Source organism: Dermochelys coriacea, chromosome 23 (genome assembly GCF_009764565.3).
Source record: "Dermochelys coriacea isolate rDerCor1 chromosome 23, rDerCor1.pri.v4, whole genome shotgun sequence".
Classification (NCBI taxonomy): domain Eukaryota; kingdom Metazoa; phylum Chordata; order Testudines; family Dermochelyidae; genus Dermochelys; species Dermochelys coriacea.
In genome coordinates, this window is record NC_050090.1 from 6,662,982 (window position 1) to 6,689,085 (window position 26,104).

At 49.2% G+C, this 26,104-nt stretch overlaps 1 protein-coding gene across 1 annotated transcript; it reads left to right on the top strand.

The window, feature by feature from the left end:
• Positions 1-1,891: 1,891 nt before the first annotated feature.
• Positions 1,892-24,993, top strand: NKPD1 (NTPase KAP family P-loop domain containing 1). The gene is made up of 5 exons (XM_038382308.2): positions 1,892-2,114; positions 11,346-11,514; positions 15,621-15,752; positions 20,184-22,967; positions 23,177-24,993. The coding sequence occupies exons 1-4, from the start codon at positions 2,013-2,015 to the stop codon at positions 21,878-21,880; spliced, it is 2,100 nt and encodes a 699-aa protein (XP_038238236.2). The 5' UTR covers positions 1,892-2,012; the 3' UTR covers positions 21,881-22,967; positions 23,177-24,993.
• Positions 24,994-26,104: the final 1,111 nt, after the last annotated feature.

Consider the following 26,104-nt stretch of genomic DNA (forward strand, 5'->3'; position numbering starts at 1 on the left):
AACCTCTTTCATATGGTCCTTAAGGACTCTGCTGACCATAGATTTCTCCTTGTGTCCCTTTGCTTCCCTTATCAAATTTCTACAATTCTTAGCTTCTGATTTTTTTTATTACTATCAACTTCTCCATTCTTGAATTTGTTATATATTATTTTTAATTTTTTATAGCTGGTTTCACTTCCCCTCTAAACCAGGTCAAAATTTTAACCAATATGGCCTTCTCCCTCAATTGTGGCTTTTAGGGTCTCTAGTTAAGTGTTCTTAAACAATTACCAATTATCATTCACATTTTTCTGGTTAAATTGTTCCTCCCAGCTGATTTGGCTCGTAACTGTTTTCAGCTTTATGAAATTGGCCCTTTTAAAGCACCAAGTATCTATATCACTGTTCTGGTCTTTATTCTATTTGCACATTATAAATGTGATCCAGTCATGATCACTTATAACTAAATTACCATGAATTTTTAGCTCTATAATCAGTTCCTCTTTATCTGTCGAGAAGATCTATCAGAATCTCCTATGCTGGAAGCAATACTTCTTGTATTAGGAAATTGTCATCTCTAATATTTATAAATTCTAAGGATGTTTTAGTACTGGCAGAATGAGACAGACAGCAAGTGTCACTCAAATTGAAGTCCCCTATGATCACGTTTTTTTTTTTTTTCCCTACACATTACTGATAGGCATGCAAGGAGCTGGTCATCCTGTTGCCTAGTGTGATTTGGTGCTTTGTAGAAGACAGCAACTAATACCCCATCTTGCGCTTTATCTGTTAGGGCATGGATCCATAAGCATTCAAGATCATTTTCTTAGGAGTTATCAGTGACTTGGAAACAAGTAATACTATTTTTGATATACAGTGCCCCCCTTGCCCATTTTATCCTTTCTAAATAGGTTATAACCATTGATTTTAATATTCCAATCATGGGACTCATCTCAGAAGGTTTCAGTAATACCAGCCAGATCCAATCGATGCTAATAAATGAGCAATTCCAATTCTTCTTTTTTCTTACCCAAATTTGTTTGTGACAAATGGCCACTATTCCCAAGTCTCACAACTCCAGTTAATTCCAGACATCCCCGCTCTGGACAGAGATCACACATGATGAATGGGGGGAGGAAAGGAGCTTTCTTCATAAAGTCAGAGGAGGAGAGGGCCAAACCAGGTATCCAAATTTAGCGGTGTAGTCTTGACTGCAGTTCCCCTTGTGACAAAGTGGGAATGTTTTTAATGTTTTCTCTGAATACTGTGTAGGTGCCGCAGTTTCCCCATGCAGTTCTTAAGTATGTAGGTGGTGGGATAAGCTGTGTGATTGTTGCAGAGCCTTAGAGGGCCAGTGTGATGGTGTCTGCACAGAGAATGGTGGACACGCTGTCTCCTGGCAACTGATGACCTGGGCCCCTCCTCCGCAAAGGTGCCAACTGAAGGTGTTGGAGAACAAAGAGATCAGGTGGTCTCCTGGCCCGGCGAAAGGGACAAAGGCGAGAGGAGGGGCTGGAGAGTTCAGTTTTGGAGCAGGCTGGGGAAAGAGAGGGAGGCCCAGACCTGGGGTCTAGCCTCCCTGCTCCCAAGATGGATCTGACTTAGGGGTCCTGTTTCCTGTACCTACAAGCTCTGTTTTGGACTGTGTTCCTGTCGACTTCTGTTTTACTGGCTGGCTGAGAATCACGTCTGACTGTGGAGTTGGGGGGCAGGGCCCACTGGCTTCCCCAGGAGCTCCACCTATGCAGACTCGCTGTGGGAAGCACATGGTGTGGAAGGGGATGTCCCCTAATGGAGACATTTCTATCTCCTGACTCAAGTTCAGAGGAGGGGAATTCTTTGTGTGCTCAGCACCCTATGCTTCCACTTGCACAACCAGAATTTCTACCTAAACTCCAGCTAATTATTTCCTTTGAGTGTTGTCAGGTGTTTGTCATACAGTTCCCCAGAGGGAAAATAAAGAAGGTGTAATAGTAATTAAAAGAAAGACGCCAGCTTGAGACTATGTATAAATTCAGAAGTACAGCAGAAACATGAAAGGAACCATAAGTGTGGCCAGAGGAGAAAGCCTGAAGAGAAGCAAAGATCACTGGATGTATTCAGAGGCAGAGAGACACCTGACACCAAAGTCTAAGGTAGGCGCACACAGCAACTTCTCCGTCAAGGAGTCCCTGCTAATTTTATAATACATTATTTGGAGAATGGGAGAGGATTGAGTGAGAGACACAAAACTCTGCTCAATGGGCCAGGAAAGATTCCTTGATGTTTCCCATCCCAGAGCTTCTCTTGGGGACCTTCTGGCCACCCATAAGGAGCTACTTGAGGAACCAAGCATAGGTAGTTTCTAAATTATCCCAGAAGGACTTTAGTTTGTTTGCAGTGTCTTAAGTTGTTGTAATATCTCCCTGCTGAACAGGAGAATCATGAGACTCTGTTCATTCATGTTTGTGAAATGTTTTCAGAGCCTGGGATGGAAGAAGCTAAAGATATGGAGGCCTAGATACCTTAGGGTTGGAAAAATCAGACCCTATCTCCCAGAGGCTACTGCAACCGTACTGGGAGATTTAGGGTGCTAACAGTCTGGCAGCGCAGTGTTGCTCCTGGAAGCAGCCAGCACTGTCCCTGTGGCTCCTGGGGGGTGGGGGCAGGGGGTCTCCGTGCGCTGCCCCCGCCCCGTGTGCTGACTCCACAGTTCCCATTGGCCTGCATCCAAACTCCCTCCCAGAGCCCACACCCCGCACTCCCTCCTGCACCCCAACCCCCTGCCCCAGGCTCAGCCCAGAGCCACCTTCTACACTTCAAACTCCTCAACTCAGCCCGGAGCCTGCACCCTCTCCTGCACCTCAACCCCGTGCCCCAGCCTGGTGAAAGTGAGTGAGGGTTGGGGAAAGCAAGTAATGGAAGAAGGGCACTGGAGTGAATGGAGGCGAGGCCTTGGAGAAGGGGCGAGGCCTTGGGGGAAGGGGCAAGGCAACAGTGTTTGGGTTTGTGCCATTAGACAGCAACCCTAGATACCATTGTGAATGGTAGCCTACAAATACCAGAGAGACACAAGAGCAAATGTTATTTTAAGGTGCCAGAATCCAAACCCCAGTCAACTGCTGGGTGGTAGCAGCACTTTGGAGAGTCACGATGGAAGCGTTTTCTATTCAGCTTCCTTGGTTGGCAGTTTTGTGGAAGTTATTTGCTTATTTGCACTTGGAAATTTGATGTTTAGTGTTTTTCTGGCATTTTCCTTTCTGAAGAAGCGGCTTTCTGTCTGACCTTGATTACGAGCAGGTAACGCTTTCCTGGAATGTATGCCATGGCAAACTCACCTCTGATTAGAGGAATACTGAAATACACAAGTGCTTAACAACTGGGGGAGTGGCAGGAGAAAGGGGGCTTCTTGGTAACAGGTCAATCAACAGAATTAGTTTAGCATCTCTGGTTTTCCCTATTTCAGCCCAGTTGAACAGTGCGTGTGAACCTACTCCTAATACAGACTGAGACAACAGGAAACTGGTCAGAGAAGGTTTCATGGTGTTGATGCAATTCACACACAACACATGGGTGGAGGCGACAAGAAGGAATGTGTCACAACAATCTGATCAGCAAAGCACCACAGCCCATTGGTCTGGTTTTAAGATGTACAGTCTTGTTTTAGAATAGTTTGTCCCCTGACCAGTACTTATAAAACCAGATGTTGTTATTACACACAGAGAAGGTTATTTTGTGGAGGGCACCACATGCTCCCAACAACTTCACCTTGCACAAATGAAGAGCGGTGGTGGGGTCATGCAGGTGGAAGAGGCAGTATAAAAGGGATGTCCCGGGGAAGCATATGTGGACATGCTAAATCCAGCAGAGCAACAAACCTGCATGCCCAGTCCTCTGTGTCCCACAGTTCACCCCCATTAGTGTGTCCCACAGCTCAGTTCCACCCCCCAGCACCGCCGGCCCTCTCAGTGTGTCCCACAGCTCAGTTCCACCCCCCAGCACCACCGGCCCTCTCAGTGTGTCCCACAGCTCAGAGCCCCCCAGCACCGCCGGCCCTCTGTGTGTCCCACAGCTCAGAGCCCCCCAATACTGCCGGCCCTCTCAGTGTGTCCCACAGCTCAGTTCCACCCCCCAGCACCGCCGGCCCTCTCAGTGTGTCCCACAGCTCAGAGCCCCCCAGCACCGCTGGCCCTGTCAGTGTGTCCCACAGCTCAGAGCCCCCCACCACCGCCGGCCCTGTCAGTGTGTCCCACAACTCAGAGCCCCCCACCACCGCCGGCCCTGTCAGTGTGTCCCACAGCTCAGCCTCCCGAAGCGACTCTTGCCCTGTCCATATTTCACCCCCAGAGTGCAGCACCCCCACAATCAGCCCAATATGTTCAGCTCCGAGCCATCGATTATCCTCCTGTTTCTATATCCCTGACACAATCACACAGGAGAAAGGCCAGTGTGTGGCTGGCTGTGGCCTCTATGGAACATGCAGTGTGGGGGTTGAGGAGTGGGTCTTTGTGGTGGGTATCCAGCAGATCTAGGATCTGAAGATGCCGAGATCCAGAGCTCAGGATTGGCAATCATCTATCGTTAAAATTAGAGCTCAATTTGAATATCCGGGTGTCAGGAAACAGGGTGTTGGCCATTCTCTGTGTCCAGACCCCTGCACACACCTGCCCTCTAGGGCTCTGCAACGATCATACACCCTTATCCCACCACCTAGATACTTAAGAACTGCCTAGGGGAAACTGAGGCACCCCCACAATATTCTGAGAAAACATTAAGAACAGTCCCCTTTGTCACATCTCTCCCCCCTTTGAGACCGAACTGAGTGAGGTCACTTTAGCCAGTGACCTGGGGAAGTTCGACCTCACCAATGTTTCCATGGATGCCCCAACATCTCTCCCATTCCTTAGCATCGGCTTGCATCAGCCCCGCACCCAGCCCTGTGTCCGAGGCGTCGGTGAACACTATAAAGGCCTTGGCAAAGTCTGGATTTACCAGATTTACCAGGCCCTGGATTAGAGCCTCCTTCAATGCACAAAGAGCCCCCTGGCACTGCTTGGTCCAGACCAGCTCGTCTGGCTTCCCCTTCTTACATAGCTTAGTGATGGGGGCAGCTAGGGAGCTCAAGTGGGATACAAACCTCCAGTAGTACCCCGCCATCCCAATAAAGGTCTGGACCTGTTTCTTGGTCTGCAAAACAGGCCAATCTCTGATTATCTCCACCTTACTCTTCTCAGGTTCACTTTTACAAGCTGTACTCTCAAAGTTCTGTTGTCCTTCCCTTACCAACCTCTGCTTCCACAAGGAACTAGATGTTAAATTCACTGAGAGACTACAAGTCCTATCCAAAGTGTCTAGAGATGAGAGTAGACCTGCCATCCCCTGCATTCTCCAGAGATTAACTACCCAGCTGTTCTGCTCTGCAGACTCAGCTACCCAGTCTTCCCTCTTGCTGGCTGGGCCTGGGGTCACAGCTCCACTGAGCCCTGTCCCTGGTCGCTCCATCCTTGCCGTGGACTCACTTCCCAGCAGCGCCTCTGGACCAGGGAAGCCTGATTGGCAGCCGACCTGCCCTGCCTGTGTCTCCCCCCATGCTCAGCGCTGTCCTTGCTGTCCCAGTGGAGGAAAGCAGCGAGCTGCATCAGAGCCAGAGTGAGCCCCCTCTCCGGTGTGCAAGGGGGCAGGGAGCATCTCTCTGTCCCACCCAGCCCCAGGGGGCCGGTTACAGGTAGGCAGGTATCCTGAGCCTAGCAGCTCCTCCCCCCTGCCAGCCAGGTCATTTGCATTTTCACTGACAATTTCCATCTTAGCCAATTGGTTCCCTGGATTCAAATTCAAATCCTTGACTGTTACAGGAGCAGGGTCTGGATCCTGTCCCAAACAGACACAGTCACCCCGCAACAGGGTCTCACAGTTGATACCCTGGAGAACCCCAACGACCAGCCAGCCCCACCCCTCCTGTGTCTGCACAGGGATCTGGGCCATAGGCAGGGCAAGGGGCTTCATCCCTGGGGCCTTCACCCAGCTCACACAGCCCCCCAGCATCCGGTGGGGCTGCACCATCCGGGGCCTGACAACAGTTCTCTCTGTCCCAGGGTCTCGCCACTCCAGGAATGTCTCCCCATTGACCATCACCTTCCGCTCCCACTGGGGGTCCAAAGGGCCTGAGCCCAGGAGACTCCACACGGACATATAGGTTGGGGTCAGGAGTGGGAGCCTGTCCACCTCCCCACCCATCTGGCTGACAGAGTCTATGGCCTTGGGACCGAGCAAGGGAGCTAGACACCGGGGCTTTTCCACAGGGTCCCCCTGGTTCAAATCACCAGCGTGCTCAAAGGCAGTGAGGTGGGCATCCACATCCCCCCACTCCTTAACCAGGGGCAGCAATTTAGTCTCGAGGTTCCCTGCGGAACTGGCACCCCGGGGTCTATCCCCACTCACCCCTGGGAGGTCCCCTTTGCGTCTCTGCTCCACCATCGCCAGTTCATGCTGCTGCTGCTTCTGCAGCTCTTTCTCGGGCTCTCGCTGTCTTTCACAGTCCTCTTGCTCTCTCGGACTCAGCTCCAATCCCGTCCGTCTCCGATCCCCTGATGGGGAACCCGGTTGTGAAGACCCCTATCTGGTCAGGGACAGGAGTCTTGGGGATGCCTGGCTACCACTCCAGCTGCTCCCAGATACTGCTATAGCCCCATTTGGGTCAGGAATCTGTTCCTTAGAGTGATCATCCTCCTCCCGCTGCACGATTAACTGTGGTTTGGTGAACTTTCCAATGTGCAACCCTCTCTTTCTGCACAGGGCTACAATATCTTCTTAAAGAGATGGTGACAGGCCATCACTCCGCTGTTCCCAAGTTGCTGTGGACTCACAGGCCTGTGTGCTCTCAGCTCCCCACGGTCTCCAGGGAGAACCCCTAGTATGCCAGCCCTTCTCGAGGTCACCACCTCTTTGCCAGGGTCGAGCTGCAGACTCCTCTGCCCCTGGGACCGCTCGCTGCAATCCCCAGGGGAACCCTGTTACTGCAAAAGTCCTTCTCTCTCCCAGGGCCAAGCTGCAGGCTCCTCTGCCCCTGAGACTGCTCACCGCAGTCCCCAGGGGGACCCCATTACTGCACAGTCCTTCTCACTGGTCACACACTGCCAGGGGTTAACCGCCCCTCGAAACCGCTCCTCTCTGAGCCTTCAGCATGCTTGGTCCTCGTCAATCCCCCTTCATTTTACTGCTCCCCAGTCACTTACTGCAAGAAGCCCCATCCACGGGGTGCAGTACATCCCACCTCTGCCACCAGTTGTCAGGAAACAGGGTGTTGGCCATTCTCCATGTCCAGACCTCTGCACACACCTGCCCGCTAGAGCTCTGCAACAATCACACACCCTTATCCCACCACCTAGATACTTAAGAACTGCATAGGGGAAACTGAGGCACCCCCACAATATTCAGAGAAAACATTAAGAACAGTCCCACTTCGTCACACCGGGTATTTAGAGTCAGCTCTGATTCTGGGCCCAAACTCTGTGGCTTTATGCAAAGAGCAAATGGAAACATAAAGGCCAAAGTGCAGTACATTACAGGCCTCCTAGCTGGGGAGTATAGGAAAAGCAGACATATGGTGAAGAAACTGAGAATGCTTAAGTGTGAAGGTAACATTATAAGGAGGTACAGGCCTGTGTTAATTGCCAGGATGCTTTTGGGCAATGTATACAATGCAGAAGGTTTGTTTAAAAATATTTTACACCTAGTGAAGAATAATTTCTAATTCCAAAACATGAGAGAACCAGCATGGGTTGAGGCTGACCTGATTTTACAACACAGTAGATGTGAGGATGGGAGGGACTTTGGGGTTGGCAATTATAAACTCATTACATTTGTGCTTCAAAGAACAGTTCCAGAATCAGTGGGCAGGACTAGACATAGATTCATATGTTCAGTTATTATAAGGCCAGAAGGGACCATTGTGATCATCTAGTATGACCCAATGTTCCCTCTAATTTTTTACATCCATGTGCGGAATGATTTTTGTTATGTGCACCAATATGGAGGTGGTGTGGTGGGGGGTTCAGAGTGTGGGAGGGGGCTCAGGGATGTGGCAGACGGTTGGAGTGTGTTGGGGGGTTAGGGCTCTGGCTGGGGGTGCAGACTCTGGGGTGGGGCTGGGGATGAGGGGTTCGGAGTGCAGGCTGCCCTGGGGCTACAGTGGGGAGAGAGGACTCCCCTCTGCCCTTTCCCTGGCCGTGGCAGCTCTGGGGCTGGGGCCTGAGCCATGGGGAGAGGCACCTCTCCCCGCTGTGCACCTGTATGGCCCTCGATAGCCTGCTGTGTGGTCGTACAGCTTAGAGGGAATTTACGTCTGACCACCTGTATAACGGAGTCCATAGGACTTCTATGAATCAAGTTCTGTTTGAACTAGAACGTATTTTGGGTCCAAGCTGTCGATTTCACAGCTAGATACCGATTTGATCTTGAATCTGTACAGATTTCCAGGATTGTTCAGGTCAAGGGTTATGAGTCAAAGCCATGACAGATATGGCCTCAGTTGTGAGGTTTGGTTCTGAACCCCAGTCAGAATATAATCTTTCCCAAGTTGGAAGGGTTAGATGTTGTGTACTGCATCCAGCCCATCTCTAATTAGGAGACTACTGCTTAAGTCGATGTAACTTATGTCACTCAGGGGTGTGAAAACAACACCCCTCTTAGTGATGTAAATTACATCTACTTAAAGCCAGATGTCCACACCACACTGTGATGGCGGGAGACCCTCTCCCACCAACATAGCTTCTGCCTCTCGCAGAGGTGGAGTCATTATGCTGACGGGAGAGCACTCTCCCATTGGCACAACATGTCCTCACCAGATGCACTGTGGCTGTGCCAGTGTAGCGTGATAGTGTAGATTTTCCCCAAACCTGAACTCATACATGCAAGCCATCCCCAGAGGGTGGCCACAGGGGCTTCTCCAGAGCTGTTTACAATTCCAGGCACAATCAACCCTACTGCTTGTCATTCTTGTAGGAGCTGTAGTAACCCTCCCCCAGGGCGCAGAACACAATCATACTGAAACTATTCATAAATGTCACACAATGGTTCCCACAGACAGTGCACTGTCATTGTATTATTATTATTTCTATATATTATTAATTCTTACAGTAATACACAGAAGGCCCACACATGAACCAGACCCCACAGCCCTAGGCATGGTACAAAACACCGAACCAAAAGATGATTCCTGCTCTATGAGCATCTAAGAATAAGACAAGAGACAACAGCTGGAGACAGACAGAGAGATGGGGGAGCACAAGGAAAAATGAGACAACACTAGTCAGGAAGAGAAGCAGCAATAGCAGCTGCCTGTTAGCTGCCTACCTGGTTTACACTGCTGTTTGCAGCTGCACCCTGTATGTATCATTTGGAAATGTAATTACTATGATTTCACCCCTTCCCCCAATCTATGGGTATGTCTACACTTCAAGCTGAGGCTGTAATTCCTGGCTCTAGGAGACATACCCTCAGTAACTCTGATTGAATTAATGCACTAAAAATACCATGTAGCCACAGCGGTGCAAGCGGCAGGAGGGGCTAGCCACCCAAGTACATACCCATCCAAGACTCTAGCCACGTACTCAGGAGGCTAGCCCCTCCTTTCTGCTCATTCTGCCACAGCTACAGTCTAGTTTCAGCATGCTAGCTTGATCAGAGCAGGTATGTCTCCTCAAGCCAGAAATTACACCCACATCTCGAAGTGAAGATGTACCCAAAATACATGTTACCAGGCCCAACACTGACACTTGCTAGACCCCTCCCACCCAACTCAACACACTGTTCTCAATCCCTCCAGAGTAAGTTCTTTAGCCAGTTTGCAGAGCAAACTGTTTGCACACAGCTGACCCAGTCTGAATTCACATTGCCAGTAGGATTTCATGAGGAGAGGTATCAAATACTTTGTTAAAACCTAGGTATATTATACCTACTGCCTTCCCTTCATACCGTCATACTGTAATTCAGTCACAATCTAGTTTAAATGTAGGGCCCTACCAATTTCATGGCATGAAAAACATGTCATGGACCGTGAAATCTGATCTCCCCTGCTGCTGGGAGCTCTTAGGTGCTAGCCTGGACATGCTGGGGAGGGACACGAGTTGCCCTTCCCCTGCACGGCTGCTCTTGTGAGGAAATCAGACCCACCTCCAGAGGCAGCATAGAAATGAAGGTGGAACACCCTCACTTCTGCACTGCAGCAGGGCTCTGGGCTTCCGTTCCCTCCCCCCTCTCCCCGTGGCTCCTGCCGCAGCTCCCAGCACCAAGGCCTGGGCTTCCTCCCCCAGCAGCTCCTGCCAGGCTGGCAGCTTTTGCTCCCGGCAGCTGCAGCTGGAACAGCCCAGGCTCTGGCCTTCTGCCCCGCCCCGCATACACCTTGCAACTCCTGCCATGGCTCCGGGCACCGAGCTCAGGGCTTTCTTCCCCGGTGGCTCCCGGGTCTGGAGGCTTCCACTCCTGCCAGCTGCAGCTGGAGCAGCGCGGGCTTAGGGTCTCCCCGCACTCCAGCCAGGGTGTGGGGCAGCCCAGGCTGGGGGCTTCCAACCCCCAACCAAGGCAGCCCAGGCTCTGAGCTTCTGCTCCCTGTCACTCCGGCTGGGGCAGCTGGGGCTTAGGGCACCCCCCCCCCCGGGTCAGCCCGGGATCAGGACTTCTGCCCTCTCCCCCCAAGAGCTTCTGCCGCTGCTCCGGGCATCCTCCACCAGCGTCTCCAGCCAGGGCAGCCCGGGCTCAGGGCTTCTGCCCCCTGCTGCCCAAGCCGGAGCTCGGGGCAGCCTAGGCTCGGGGCTTCTGCATGTGCACACATACCCCAGCCAGGGCCTGGGGCAGTCTGGGCTGAGGCTTCCGCCCTGGGGCTTTTTCTGGGGCTGGGGCACCCATTTTTCCAGGGGGCCTGCCCAGATTGGCCGGGGAACCCTGCCTTCATCTGTCACTGGCCTGGACTAGCGGCTGGGGCTCTCCTAGCAGCATGGGGGAGATCCTACCCACCTCCCCCTCCGGGAACCTGCTCTAACTGCACAGAGGCAGCACAGAAGTGAGGGTGGCAATCTTGGGACTCCCCGCACAACAACTTTGCAACACCCCCCCACACACACACCCACGATCCCGTTTTGGGTTGGGACCCCCATGGTTACAACACTGTGAAATTTCAGATGTAAACATCTGAAACTGTGAAATTGATCAATTAAAAAACCCTCTGGCCATGACTTTGGTGGGGCCCTATTTATATGTTAACCCTGTAATGCTACTTATTGCTCCGTCAGCCCCTCCCAGCTCACAGGCTTTTCCTTTACATATGTGTCCATTACTGATTAGGGACTAAAGGCAGCTATTAAACTAATTGCCAGGATTGTTCTTTTCCCCAGTCCTCTGCCTACCTGGAAAATCTTGCAGACAGATCTCCTGATCTAACCCCGATGAGTTCTAATGATGAAGAAAACTGCTGCTTAGAACATGTTGAGGAACTTCCTGGAGTCGAATGTAAAGGCTCGAAGGGGCAGATCTACTTCATGGATCAGGAAACCAACAACAAAGGTACATCAAGATACAGACATGCTGTAATGCCATGTCTCCGTTATGTCTGGGAAATGGGAGTCCAGGAGAAAGCTGAGTGACTTTACATGCTTTGGCAGTCACATGCAAGAGCCCATCCACTAGCATCAATTTTTCAAACTCTTTGTTTCTTCTCATTACTATTTATATGTCTCACCCACAGTGCCAGAACAAGCAAAGGCAAAGTTTGCAATCAGGAGAAGATCACAATGCAGGCAGGAACTTGGGGACAGGAGGCAGGCAAGGATGATACGAATGGGTCCTTGCCTGCATATCTAGGGAGTTTTCCTTCCTTCCTTTCGTAAACTGCTCCAATTCTGGAGGAGTGATTGCGACTCCGCAGTGCAGGTTCCACCAAGGTTTCTGTTTAAAGCTGATTTTTCAAATTGCTCTAAAATCCACATCCATAGGTAGATTGCCTTGAAAATAGCGATGCCACCCTAGAGTTTGTGGTACAGATTTAGGGTCATTTGACCAGGGAGTTCCCAAGATACAGGGCCTCCAAACTCATCATCTTCTAACAACACATTGTGCAGAGAGATTCAGAGACAACAGAGGGGAAGATCCAAACATATATCCCCGGACTGTCCTTGTGGAGATCTAGTGCCAGCACCAGGCTCAGCTCCAAACAGTCATTATTAAAAGTTACTAGTTGTTTGGGTCACTTCTGCTGAGCAAACCACTTTTGGCTTGGCTGCAAGGAGCAGTCCAGAGAAAGTGACACCACGATCAGAGAACTAGTTGTTGGGTACCAGGGTTCTTGGGCTTTGCCTGTGGCAGCAGAATATGTTCCAGTGGTTAGAGATAACATAGCTAAATCTGCAGTAACACCACCCTTCTTTGGGCCATTTGCAGGAACTGAAGCTAGGATCTCTAGATCTAAAAGCCTGAGCTTTTACCACAAGCCCTTCTAGTGACTGTTTTTAATACTTCTATGCATTGTGCAGTCCTTATTGAAAGGGCCTCATTTCCTGGCCATAAGGAATACATTTCATTCTCCATCTTACAGATAACATAAGTAATAGGTTGGATAGGCAGAACTGAGACTAGAACCCATGTCTCTAAAATGAGAACCCACAATCTTTACTGTCCTGCCTTTCAGGTGAAATGGGCCAAATTATCTCCTTATGTAACCCATGCTAAAACAATTTGTATCTTTGTCCCTCCCTAGTGGCTAGGGGACATATAGGGGTTTTTGAATCCGATTCTGCCATTCCCAATAGCAAAGAGGCAGTGAGAGACTAATGGTTCATGAACCTCTAGAACAGCTGCTCTTGGAACTGTCTCTCCTGTTCCTCTTGGGTCAGAGCCTGGGCTTGCTGTCTTTCCAGAAATTGTAGTGACACCTGATGCTGCAGAATCTGGGCATGATGCTGTTTTTGCTGTTCCATCATCCTTTCCGGATGTCACCCATTCTCCCCCTCCTCCTTTGTGCGGAGACATTTTGAACACAAACCCCACCATTGATACCTTATGTGAGCAAGAGCCTTTCTCAATTTCAGCCACCCTGGGTTTGGTTTTATTAATAAAACCAATTAATAGCAGGATATCTGTAGGTTCAGCTCTAACCTCCCTCAGCTCACATTCCAGATCCCCTCACTCCAGAGACCCCTCCAAATGGGATAGTAAATCACCTGTTGACTCATTAAGTCAGCACTCCGAATCACACCCTGCTAACAGGATGGGAAACATTGCCAGACAGCACTGGGGAGCAGAGTAACCATATATTTGGCCTGATGATGATATTGGTATGACATTCATCTAGTACAGTGGTTCCCAAACTTGTTCCACCGCTTGTGCAGGGAAAGCCCCTGCCGGGCTGGGCCGCTTTGTTTACCTGCCGCGTCCGCAGGTTTGGCTGATGGTGGCTCCCAGTTCCCACAGTTTGCTGCTCCAGGCCAATGGGAGCTGCTGGAAGTGGCGGCCAGTACATCCAGCAGCCCACGCTGCTTCCAGCAGCTCCCATTGGCCTGGGGCAGCAAACAGGTTAGAGCAGGTTCCCAGAGGTGGAGGTGGGTAGGATCTCCCCCATGCTGCTAGGAGAGCCCCAGCCGCTAGTCCAGGCCAGTGACAGATGAAGGCAGGGGACCCCGGCCAATCTGGGCAGGCCCCCTGGAAAAATGGGTGCCCCAGCCCCAGAAAAAGCCCCAGGGCGGAAGCCTCAGCCCAGACTGCCCCAAGCCCTGGCTGGGGTGTGTGTGCACATGTGGAAGCCCCAAGCCTGGGCTGCCCCAAGCTCCGGCTTGGGCAGCAGGGGGCAGAAGCCCTGAGCCCAGGCTGCCCTGGCTGGAGACGCTGATGGAGGAAGCCCAGAGCAGCGGCAGAAGCTCTTGGGGGGAGAGGGCAGAGGTTCTCCGCTCCAGCCAGGTCAGCTCAGTTCTCAGGCTCTAGATCAAATGTGCCAGCCTGGGATCTGACAATCTATCAGGGCTCTTTCCTTCTCCCCAAGTGACACCTGGTTAGTGGGTTTGCTCAGGTGTAGTCTGTTCAGATTTAGTGCCCAAGTCTCTTTGATGGTGCACAAGGAGAAGAATCCCACTGTCTCCTTTTTAGCTGTGTTAGCTTGGAGATGCTGACTGGTAAAAACCATAAAGAAGTATGAGTTACTGAAGTGTGCAGCTCTGACTGATAACCACAAGGGGCCAGATTCTCAGTAACAAAGCAAAGGGTCCAGGAAACATTTGGATCTGCCTACCTGAGAATTCCCCAGGCATGAGGGAGCTCTGAGCAGGTAAGCAGCCAGCATAGCCCGTCACTGAGCTACCCCTCTCAGGCACAGAGTGACAAGGGTGCATGGCCAGGGATGTGCTGCCCTGCAGTTATTCTCAGCTTCTGTATGGTTGCACAGGGACTGTAGCCAGCTGGCATAGATTGGAGCAGCCCCTAGGCTGCTTTAACCAACGTCAGGGCACCGGGTAGTATACTCACTTCTGTGCCAAACAGGAACAGAAAATGCAGCCCAAGGAGCAGATCAGCTAAAAAGGAGCCATTTAAGAGAGTCACTCTTTAGAGTGGAACTGTATATTAAAACAACACAGATTTCTTCTCCCACACTCATGGGAGAATTCTGGCAGATACACAACAGAAGCATAACTCATATAGTTTCTGTAGGTTGTATAAAAGAATCAAAGGTCTGTTCAAAGTCCTTTTCCTATCTGTGGTGAGTGGTGATCAAGACCAAGGTGTTCATTGTAACTGATGTTCATTTATAGACTTTAATAACCTCAGTAAATGCTATGCAAACAAAGATCTCTGTACCCAGCCTGTCTGCCTACAGCAGGGATCAGCTCCAAAGTTCACTCTATCCCAGAAAGCAAACAAGGCTCCCAAAGAACAACACACCTGCTAAATTCATAGCTCTGAGGCTCAGGGCACTAGCATAGCTTCTGGATTTAAGCAAACTCTGCAGAGCTGCTGCACAGCCATTGCCTATGCATGGCCTGCTGGGGAGGATTCCTCCCACAAGGCCAGATTCTCTTCTGCATCCAGCTTATGTTGGGTACAGTAACAGTGGGAGCAGTCAAGGAGCCAGCTCCCTGATCCTCGGTCCAGGCCCATGTTAGTACAGCCCACTCGTTGTGACTCCCTAGGGACTTCACACCATGTGGGGATTGCCCGGGCACTTTGTGCTCCTGCCGCTCTCCCTGCCTGCCCCTCCTTGCTACTGGCATGCCTTCTGCACTGGGGGGTTCCAGGGAGGGAGGTGTAGGAGACAGCTGTACCAGCTGGGGAGTTACTGGAGGCTTCTGCTCCCATTGCACTGCTTGGGCACTAAGAATGGACTGCTTGGCTGGTTAGCAGGTGCTGAGCTGAGGATCCTGAAGGATGAGCTAAAAACATTTGTTGTTCTGAAGAAAGAATAAAATATGTCCCTGGAAAAAGATTTGCTGTGTGGAGCTTCTGATGCTAATAAAGAGACTGAGAACAGGGTCACAGCCACTGGCCCTGTGCATTCCCAAGGGCTCTCACACACCCTGTCCAGCCCAGCCACTCTCTGGTTACAATGCAAAAAGCCAAACAGATGGGGCGGGGGGGGGGCAGCAGGTATGTTTATTTCTCTGTGTTTATGGATGCCTCCTCTTCCCCAGATTTTCTGACAGAAGATGATATTTACTGCTGCTGCCTCTCCAAGACTCTGCTGCACACCGCTACGCCCGTCACCATCGGCTTCTACTGTCCTGCCGGGAGCCGTTTTAATTCGCTGCTTGATAAAATTACAGGTGGGTTCAGGGATGCTTTGGGGTTCCCCCCCGCGGGAGAACTGGTGCTTTCAGACCTGCTAGAATACCTAGGGGGCACGGGGTGGAGCATGGCAGGCCGCCATGAGACAGGCTGCTGGGAGAGAGCGAGAGAGGAACACCAGTGTACTTCCGCCTAGCCTGGCAGCGAACAGGTCATTGCATGCTGCAGCCTGTGACCTGTACCTGATCCCCGGCAGGGGGCTGCACATGCTATGGGAGATCAGCTCCTCAGTGTCTGGTAGCGTGCTCCGAGGCAAGGGCAGTGAGCGTTCCCAGCAAGGGGCTCTACAGGCCCCTGTCCTCAGGGGGTTCCCCAGAACGTGGGCATGCTGCACGTCAGAGTGAAGATTCATAGATATTAAGGTCAGAAGGGACCATTATGATCATCTAGTCTGACCTCCTGCACAACGCAGGCCATAGAATCTCACCCACCCACTCCTGCAATAAACCTCTCACCTGTGTCTGAGCTACTGAACTCCTCAAATCATGGTTTAAAGACATCAAGGTGCAGAGAATCCTCCAGCAAGTGACCCGTGCCCCATGCTACAGAGGAAAGCGAAAAACCCCCAGGGCCTCTTCCAATCTGCTCTAGAGGAAAATTCCTTTCCGACCCCAAATATGGCTTTCAGCTGAAACCTGAGCATGTGGGCAAGATTCACCAGCTAGATACCCAGGAAAGAATTCTCTGTAGTAACTCAGATCCCACCCCATCTAACATCCCATCACAGGCCATTGGGCCTATTTACCATGAATAGTTAAAGATCAATTAATTGCCAAAATCATGTTATCCCATCATACCATCTCCTCCACAAACTTATCGAGTTTAATCTTGAAGCCAGATAGGTCTTTTGACCCCCCTGCTCCCTTTGGAAGGCTGTTCCAGATCTTCACTCCTCTGATGGTTAGAAATCTTCGTCTAATTTCAAGTCTAAACTTCCCGATGGCCAGTTTATATCCATTTGTTCTTGTGTCCACATTGGTACTGAGCTTAAATAATTCCTCTCCCTCCGTGAAAAGAAAAGGAGTACTTGTGGCAACTTAAAGACTAACAAATGTATTTGAGCATAAACTTTCGTGAGCTACAGCTCACTTCATCGGATGCATTCAGTGGAAAATACAGTGGGAAGATGATTTATATACACAGAGAACATGAAACAATGGTTGTTATCATACACACTGTAAGGAGAGTGATCACTTAAGATGAGCTATTACCAGCAACGGGGGGGGGGGGGAGGGGGGGGGGGAAGAGGAAGAAAACCTTTTGTAGTGATAATCAAGATGGGCCATTTCCAGCAATTGACAAGAACGTCTGGGGAACAGTGGGGGGTGGAGGGAGGGAAATAACATGGGGAAATAGTTTTACTTTGTGTAATGACCCATCCACTCCCAGTCTCTATTCAAGCCTAAGTTAATTGTATCCAGTTTGCAAATTAATTCCAATTCAGCAGTCTCTCGTTGGAGTCTGTTTTTGAAGTTTTTTTGTTGAAGAAGATTGTTCCAGGGCCATACTGTCCTCTGGGGTCCTGTGCCTTGGGGAGAGCCAACAGCTGCAGGGGGCCCCTATACTCAACACTGTCCCCACATTTTCCACAGGCTGGGTTCATCCTGGAAGATATCTCGCTGCTGAGGGTGACCTGGGAAGCAAGGGAGGGTCTTCTACAACAATGCGGCCTCTGCGCTGGCCCATAGTCTGCTTGCCTGTGTGCAGCAATGGTCCCCCCAACCCCTCACAGCATAGTGGTGCAGATACGTTAGCCTTACTGGGACAAGGAGCACGGTAACTCTGCCAAGGAACCTGCATAAGCGGATTGCCCAGCTTCTGTATGAGACCTTCAATGAGATCACTGAGGCCGATTACTGCGATGTGAGAGACTACATCACTGCCCTATTCCACATCTAGGAATGCACGCAAACCTAACCCTTCTTTCTGCAACCCTCCTCGCCCCAACAGCCCGCACCCAACAACTCCCTTCTCAAAATAAAAGCTGCTTACCGGGTACCTCCTCTGCTGTTTGTTCTTCCCCAAGCACCATCTGCTGTGACTGGCTACCTTCCTCTTGGCTTGAAAACAGCTCCTGGTTGCATGCATCTATGGATGCCGAGCTGTCCTCTGGCTCCTAGCCCCCCTCCTCCTCTGCACCCTCACTCCCACTTTCCTCCTTCTGCCTTGTTGCATTCTGGGCTGCCACGGCCTCTGAAGTGTCCATGGTGCTCTTCGGAGTGGAGGTGGGATCACCCCCAAGTATCTCATCCAGCTCTTTGTAGAACTGGCAGGTCGTGGGGACAGCTTTGTGGTAGGCATTCTGCAGCTCCTTCACTTTAACCCTGCACTGCATCCTGGTCATGGCCCCCTTCTATCACGGCCCTTGATAACTGCCCATAGGTATTGTAATTCCTATGGCTGGAGCGCAGCTGGGACTGGACAGCTTCCTGGAAAGATGCGCTGACAGCACTCCACACCTTGCTGAGCAAACAGGAAGGGGACTTTCAAAATTCCCAGAGAATTTAAAGGGCAGGTCTGATGGTTGGTCACCTGAGGGCAGGGCAGAAGACTTCAAAGTGATGACCAGAGTGACTAGAACAGACATTGTGGGACACTTCTTGGAGGCCGATCACAGCACATTAATAGACCAGGGCGTCCACACTGGGGCGCGGAAAGCTCTATGCTTCTTGTGGAGGTGGATTACAAAGGGTGCTCCAGCCGCGGAGTCCAGGTGCTCTACGTGCCTTGCCAGTGTGGACACCTCATGAGTTAGGGCACCGAGGACTGATTTAATGCGTTCCAACTTGCATGTGTAGACAAGGCCTATGATTCTTATTTACGTCACCTGAAAGTGAGAACAGATATTCATACGGCACTGGTGTAGCCGGCTTGCAAGGTATTTACAAGCCAGATATGCTAAATATTTGTATGCCCCTTCGTGCTCCCATACACAGACAGCTAGTGAGCTGGCATCGTTAGGTTTGTGCCATCACAACGTATGTTCTTCCTGCCCAGTTAGAAGGGTTCAGGGATGCTGCAGTCTCTGACAAGGGGGCTGAACAGAGAGAGTAGGTTACTCGGACACTTCGCATGAGGAGGATTGTAATACATAACTAACAGTCCCCCAAACACCCTGTTATCAGAGTCAGGTGACAATCACAGCCCCCAATCTTTCTAGGTTTTTCAGTGATTTTTGTTTCAACCTACTATATTCTGCAAAGTCTCTGTTTTCATTTCTATAAACAAACTGTGTTCTGCCTTCTTCACTACCAGGATCCCCATGGAAACTACTTGGGCAGCTGCCTTTCAGCAATCTGTCCCCAAAGACATCACATTTCAGCAACAAAGACAGGAGCTCATCCCACCTTTCTCACCTGAATAAAATGCACATTTCAGAGCTATATTGGGCCATTTAAATACTATGCTGGGACCCAGATCCTGGAGACTTCAATTCTTTCAATTTTCACTCAGGCAAATACTCACTGGAGTCCAAGACCCCAGGATCTCACACATTACATGCAATTTCCTCAAAAGCAAAACAAGGAAGTTAAATATTAAAAAAAAGCCTCCATTAAAACTCCAAAAGATCAGGAAACACCATAGTTAAGATTCCAGCAGCAAAGTTAATTCAGCTACTTTGCACACCTGTGAACTGAACACAATGTCCCAGGGACAGTTGCGTCAAAGCCATGTCCCCCTGCTCTGCAGTGTGAGTCTTTGTGTATGCTGCCCACCACATGTGCAATGGTCTCTTCTGCTGCCTTATAACATTTCAAGCTCCTGTCTAATTTGCTGCCCACTGCCACACACCAACCCTCCTTATCCTATGTCCTTGTCTCCTTGCAGTATATGTGTTTGAGATAATTTCCCTGGGATGCACTGACTGCATCTTTCAAGCTGAATCCATTTTATTTTTTCTGACTCTTCTCCAAGTCTCTCTAGGTCCCTTCATGTTATTTCTCTGGCCTCCAAGTTTGCAGCACCTCCCAGTTTCAAAATCATCTGCCGTTTTTTCTAATATGCAATTTATCCCCTTTCTCCAGATCATTAATGAAAATGTTAAATTAAGGTTTCAGAGTAGCAGCCGTGTTAGTCTGTATTCGCAAAAAGAAAAGGAGTACTTGTGGCACCTTAGAGACTAACAAATTTAACAAAATGCATCCGATGAAGTGAGCTGTAGCTCACGAAAGCTTATGCTCTAATAAATTTGTTAGTCTCTAAGGTGCCACAAGTACTCCTAATGTTAAATTAAGTAAGACCAAAGCTAGCACAGATCCTTATGGCACCCTATTAAACATTTATTTCAGATACCCAGCAAGACAACAAATCCGGGCCACATGACCTGTTTGGTAGGGCCTCCCCACCTCCCCTTAATGAGACACAGTACCATACAGCAGGGTAACCAGTGGTTTTTTCTGCTTCTCCAGCCTGCATGCTCAAAGAATCCCTTCAGAGAGAAGAAGAGGAGCTGAGAAAATCACAATCAAAGCCAAGAAGACCTGAAGGTTGGGGCTATTTTCTTCTCCTGTGGTATCTGGCCTTTTACCAGCCAGTGATCACTGAGGTCCACCTGAGGAGGGAGAACATTCAGTTCATCTTCATCAGGTTTAGTGCTTGGCAATATGCTGGCAGCGATAAGCTGTGGGCAGGGCTGGTCACCACACTCTGTCAAAGCATCCGCAAGCACTTTGGTGCCCTGCCTTTGAGCTTTTACCACGTGATGGGGAAAAGGCCCAGATTTGCCTCTGGCTTTAGCCAAGATGAATGGCTTCTCAACAGGCGGACCTGCCTTACACTAGGAGGCCTCGTGTTTGTCCTAGTGGCAGGCATAAGCCTGCTCTCAGTGGCATTCTTTGTTTCAGGAATAAAAGACAGCAGGGCGTTAAAGGTCATTGGCAGTACTACCACCACCTTCTCTGGATCAGCAATATTAGTGACTGTTTTCTCTGTGGTTAAGAACATAGTTATCAGCCAGAAGCAGAAAATTGAGAAGATGACAAACAGCGAGAAGTTTAGCAGCCACCTAGGCTTCATGAGCGAAGTGAAGAAGGAAATCGAGATGCTGACCAGCTTTGTGTATTACATGGAGATCTATCAGAGACGGCGGCTGCGCATAGTGCTGGAGATCACCAGTTTGGATATGTGCTACCCAGAGAGGGTCGTTGGGGTTTTGAATGCAATAAACACTTTACTCTCAGACACGAACGCCCCATTCATTTTTATCCTGGTGATAGATCCAAGCATCATTGCATCGTGTTTGGAACAAACCAGCTGCATGAAAGGAATGGCCGACAATGGGTACCTGTTCCTGAACCGCACGGTGACTTTGCCTTTTTCAATGCCAGAGATGGGCATAAAGTCCAAAATCCAGCATTTACAGGATGCTGTCCAGAGCCGGGAGGACCTGATGTACAAAATCATCACAAAAAACATGGAAAGTGGAGTCAAGAACGTAAAGGGGGAAATGATAAAGCTGGAAGATATGGAGACGTCCAATGAAATGGACCAAAGCCAAATCGATGCTCAAGCTGTGAGGTATATTCATGAAGCATTTCATGCTCTGCACAATGAGACTGATTGTCTCTATACATACATTCCAGACAGCATTATCCAAATGAAAAGGATAGTCAACACAATTCCCATCACCATCAGACTCATGCTCCAGCAAAACATTATGAGACATACAATGTCTCCAAGGTCCGTGGCTGCATGGGTGGTCATGGCTAATCAATGGCCATGCCGCTTGAGTTGGGTACTGCAGTGCCTTCAGGACAGGCAGCAGATTCGACCAATGGAGGAGGAGTTCAGGAACCAGTCCTTATGGGGAATCTTTGTGGAAAACTGTAAAGAGCTGTACTCCATGCACAAAGTCCTCGAGAATATCCTGGCCTTGGATGGGGACCCAGAACTCTTCGAGAATTTTTTGTCTAATGATTTTCCTTTCACGGTACAGGAGGCCAACACCTTTCTAAAGTCCACAATCAATCTGGACCATTCAATAAGGCAAAAATTGGGACTAATTCGAGCAGTTAATTTACTGAATAAGGCCAATGATACAAGCGTAACTAAGTCTGCCCAGGTGTCTAAGGGTGTGCAGTGTTCTGGTTTAGAGGAATACAGTTAAACAATTTAAAAGACTTCCGTTATTTGCCTTAGAAAGGCACCTATGAACTATTGAATGATTCAGTGAAAATCAGTCTGGTGCTTCTATTGACTAAATTTGCAGCTACCCTCACCTAGATAGTTAAGTCAAAACTACTTAAATGCTGCCAGCTCTAATGTTTGAGGGTATACAGTGCTCATCTGAGTCAAAATAACAGACTAAGTCCTCATTTTTAAGAGAGTCTAAGCCTGGTCTCTGACATTGTAGGCCCAGATAATTGTGGCCTCATCTCAGCACAGCGATTCTAACTACCTGCACGCAACCACGTAGCTAAAGCCAACATTTTTGTGGGTGTTCAACTTTAGGTGTTTTAAGCTGGGCACCCAAAACTTGAGGCAGCAAAAGTCAGGCCCATTTTTGAAAACTTTTCCCTCGATATTTATGTGCAATAAAATTTCACTCACAATTCTTGTCCCCCACAAAATTGCAGATGTAAATTTGGAAGCAACTTTTCAAAATCAGGCTCTAGACAAACACCAATTGTTTCCTCTAGTATTGTATATACTGAGCCAAAGCCTTCCCTTATCCACTCCCACACAGTTTGGCTCTCTTGGATCTAGTATTGAGCAGAACATGCCCTTGACCAGATGTGGGGTGTGTAAGTGAGCGGTAACTGATCCTAATTCTCATGTATACTCAGGCCACTTTACAGTGCTCTGGCAGTGTAAAGGAGCCTAAAGTGGGAGAAACTGATAAGGACCCTTTACAGTGCCAAAGCACTATGTCAATGGGAATCAATTTACTGGGTATGGTGTATGGAGATGTGTCCCTGCAGTGGAGCAGGAGGCAGTGATCCATGTGTGCAATAGCAAAGGTGATAATTGAGTAAGTCTGTGACTACGAAGGTTGGTAAATTTAAAGGGATGCTAGTATGCAGGTACAGTATAAAGGTGCCAAGTGTTATAATTATGGTGCGAGTGTGCTGGTCGAATGATGATCAGCTGTGAAGGTATGAACTGTGTGTGCGCGCACACCACCATGAGTTATGTAAGCAGGCATCAGTGATTTGTGCAGCCCGTAGGCATGAGGTGTTGTAGTGTGATATTAGGTGCATGGTTTCAGAGTAGCAGCCGTGTTAGTCTGTATTTGCAAAAAGAAAAGGAGGACTTGTGGCACCTTAAAGACGAACAAATTTATTTGAGCATAAGCTTTAATGAGCATAATACATCCAATGAGGTGAGCTGTAGCTCACGAAAGCTTATGCTCAAATAAATTTGTTAGTCTCTAAGGTGCCACAAGTACTCCTTTTCTTATTAGGTGCATGGAATTATAGCACTGTACTGGTTTTAACATTATAATCACCTAGTAGCTCCATCTCTGCATCTCTCTCCCTTTGAATTTAGATGAATAGAGTGAAACAAGTCTCAGTCAGGTTTCTGTATAGAACACCTACCAGAGTGTCTCATTTCTTGCCTTATAATGCCATCATGTGGCCGGTTATTTTGCTGATTTAAAGCTACACAAAGCTCCGTCCCCGTTTTTCTACTCTTTTACTACTTTATTATACTCTCGTTTTCTCTGTTGTTCCAACAATCAGGTTCCCAGCCTTTGGATGTTTGACTGTTTATCTTCCACTGGTACAGATCTGAGGAGCACCAGCAGCCTGTCCCCTCTGTGAAATGGTGCTGCCCCTATGGGGATATTACACTCACCCAGGAGGAGCAGAGAACTGTGATTCTGTTAAAGAACTTTTTTTTGCAGGTTTCCCATTGTCCATTGTGGCAGGGCACTGCTGAGGAAGCACGCTACAATCAGGAAATACAAAGTTAAGGTTAAATGATCAGTCTCAACTCGCTGAGTGTGTGTATTCAAATAAAGACTCTCTTGATTTCATTGCATAGAACTTGTCAGGTATTAGAATATAATATTACAGCATGGAAATGGAAAATTTAGATCACAGATGTACAGATTTGCGTACATGACCTCCTAGTGCAATCCTGTGGCAAAGAGATCACACAACACGTGGATGTATTAGTAGGGGAATTTGAAGTAGGAAGAGGGAGGTGGTATAAAGCAATGAGGAGAGCAGTCCTAGAATACTTTGACTAGTTCTTGTGCCCACATTTTAAAAAGGATGGTGAAAAATTAAAGAGGGTTCAGAAAAGAGCTATAAGAATCTCAGTGAGACTAAAAGAACTCAATGTACTTAGCCTATTGAAAAGAAGGTCACAGAGTGATTTGACCGTGGCCTCTGCATGAGAAGATATTTAATCTAGCAGACAATTGGTAAAACTTTGCTAAGTGCCTGTGTGACTTAGGAGCCTAAGTCCCATTTTCAATATGTGGGGAGTGGGATCCTAAATTACTTGTGTACTTTTGAAAATTTTACCCATAATCTCATTGAAAATGGGATTTAGGTTACTAAGTCACTTAGGCACTTTTGAAAATGTTACCCCTATATGTGAATTTAAAGGACACAAGTCATGGAGAATTTCTCACATCCCTTTGCAAACTGTTGCAATGGTTAATTATGCTCATAGTTCAAAATGTGTGTCTTACATCCTGTTTGAGCATTGCTGATTTCATCTTCCAGCCATTGGATCTTCTTATGATTGTGTCTGCTAGATTAAAAGGCCCTCTCCTATCAAATATCTTCTCCATAAGTGGGTACATATAGACTGCAATCAAGTCTTTCCAAACAATCTGTCCTAGCTCATCCACAAGTTGTTGGGCTGTCTGCAGGAATTACTGAATGGAATTCTCTGGCATGTATTATTCAGGTCAGACTAGGTGATCACAGTGGTCCCTTCTGGCCTTAAAACCGATCGAAGAGGGTGCGTTGCTGTAATAGGATGATTATGTCTCAGCTGAAATATAGCAATTTTGTTTTTAAAGAACAAAACTAAGTAAGCAAATAAAGCAAAGCTTTTGTGATTTCTGTAAATACATGTAAAGTATCAAATCCATAGTGAAACACTTTTAAACTACGTAATTTATACAAGAAAATATTTATTTTGATAGATGTATGTGCGCTGGTAGTGCACCATAAGACAGGGTATACATCTAACCCAGAAAAAGGTAGATGTCTTCTTTGTTTGCTAGTCATTTGTCAGTCTGAATAAAGAATGTTGGAGAATAATTGTTCAGAACCCTTCATGCTTTCCTCCTGTATGTGCGGGATGAGTCAAGTCCCTTGCCAGCCATACTCAGTGAGCGGGGAATGGGATCTGCAAACTAGGCCTATTTAACTGCCTCTTCTTTAACAGGCCATAACAGCTTGAGCATAACACAGATCATCTCCACAGGCCAACTCCAAGCTCTCTACAGTCAGCCAGGCCCTGTAGAAAATCTTTAGGCGTGAAGTTGTGGCCCTATTAAAAATCTATGGCAGTTTTCCCTTTGACTTTAATAGGGCTAGAATTTCCTTCCACTTGTTTTCCTCTTCTCCACATCATGGATCCAGCCCTGCTATGCCATGCACTTTCTGTTAGTTTCAGCGAGATGATTTCTCAGGCACTAGTCTGTTCCCAGCTCTCAGAGTTGGGATGGGGAGGTTTGATGTATTTACACTTTTGAAAGCATTAAAGCCACACCATGGGTCTGGAGGGAGATGTTGCCCTGTAGATCTAAATCAGGTTCCTGGTGCTGTATCAAGAAGAAATGTGGCACGCCCGGGGGAGGCGGCAGAGCCGGGGATTTGGGGAAGGGGCGGAGTTGGGGCGGAGCCGGGGGCGGGGGGCAAGGAAAAAAAGCAGGGGCAGCCAACATTTTTTTTTTGCTTGGGGCGGTAAAAATCCTAGAGCCGGCCCTGCACACAAGCAACTCCCTTGGGACGTCTAGGGCCGCCCCAGCCTCAAGCTCCCGGGACACACAGCGGCCCCCTGGGGAGGTCTAGGGCCGCCCCAGCCCGGGGCTCCGGGGACACACAGCGGCCCCCTGGGGAGGTCTGGGGCCGCCCCAGCCCGGGGCTCCAGGGACACACAGCGGCCCCCTGGGGAGGTCTAGGGCCGCCCCAGCCCCGGGGACACACAGCGGCCCCCTGGGGAGGTCTGGGGCCGCCCCAGCCCGGGGCTCCAGGGACACACAGCGGCCCCCTGGGGATGTCTAGGGCCGCCCCAGCCCCGGGGACACACAGCGGCCCCCTGGGGAGGTCTAGGGCCGCCCCAGCGCCGGGCTCCGGGGACACACAGCGGCCCCCTGGGGAGGTCTGGGGCCGCCCCAGCCCGGGGCCCCGGGGACACACAG

Coding starts and splice junctions, on each gene's coding strand:
- NKPD1 (XM_038382308.2), top strand. CDS start 2,013: ATGAAAGGAACCATAAGTGTGGCCAGAGGAGAAAGCCTGAAGAGAAGC. Junction 11,515..15,620: donor TCAGGAAACCAACAACAAAG/GTACATCAAGAT, acceptor CCTCTTCCCCAG/ATTTTCTGACAGAAGATGAT. Junction 15,753..20,183: donor GCTGCTTGATAAAATTACAG/GTGGGTTCAGGG, acceptor CTGCTTCTCCAG/CCTGCATGCTCAAAGAATCC.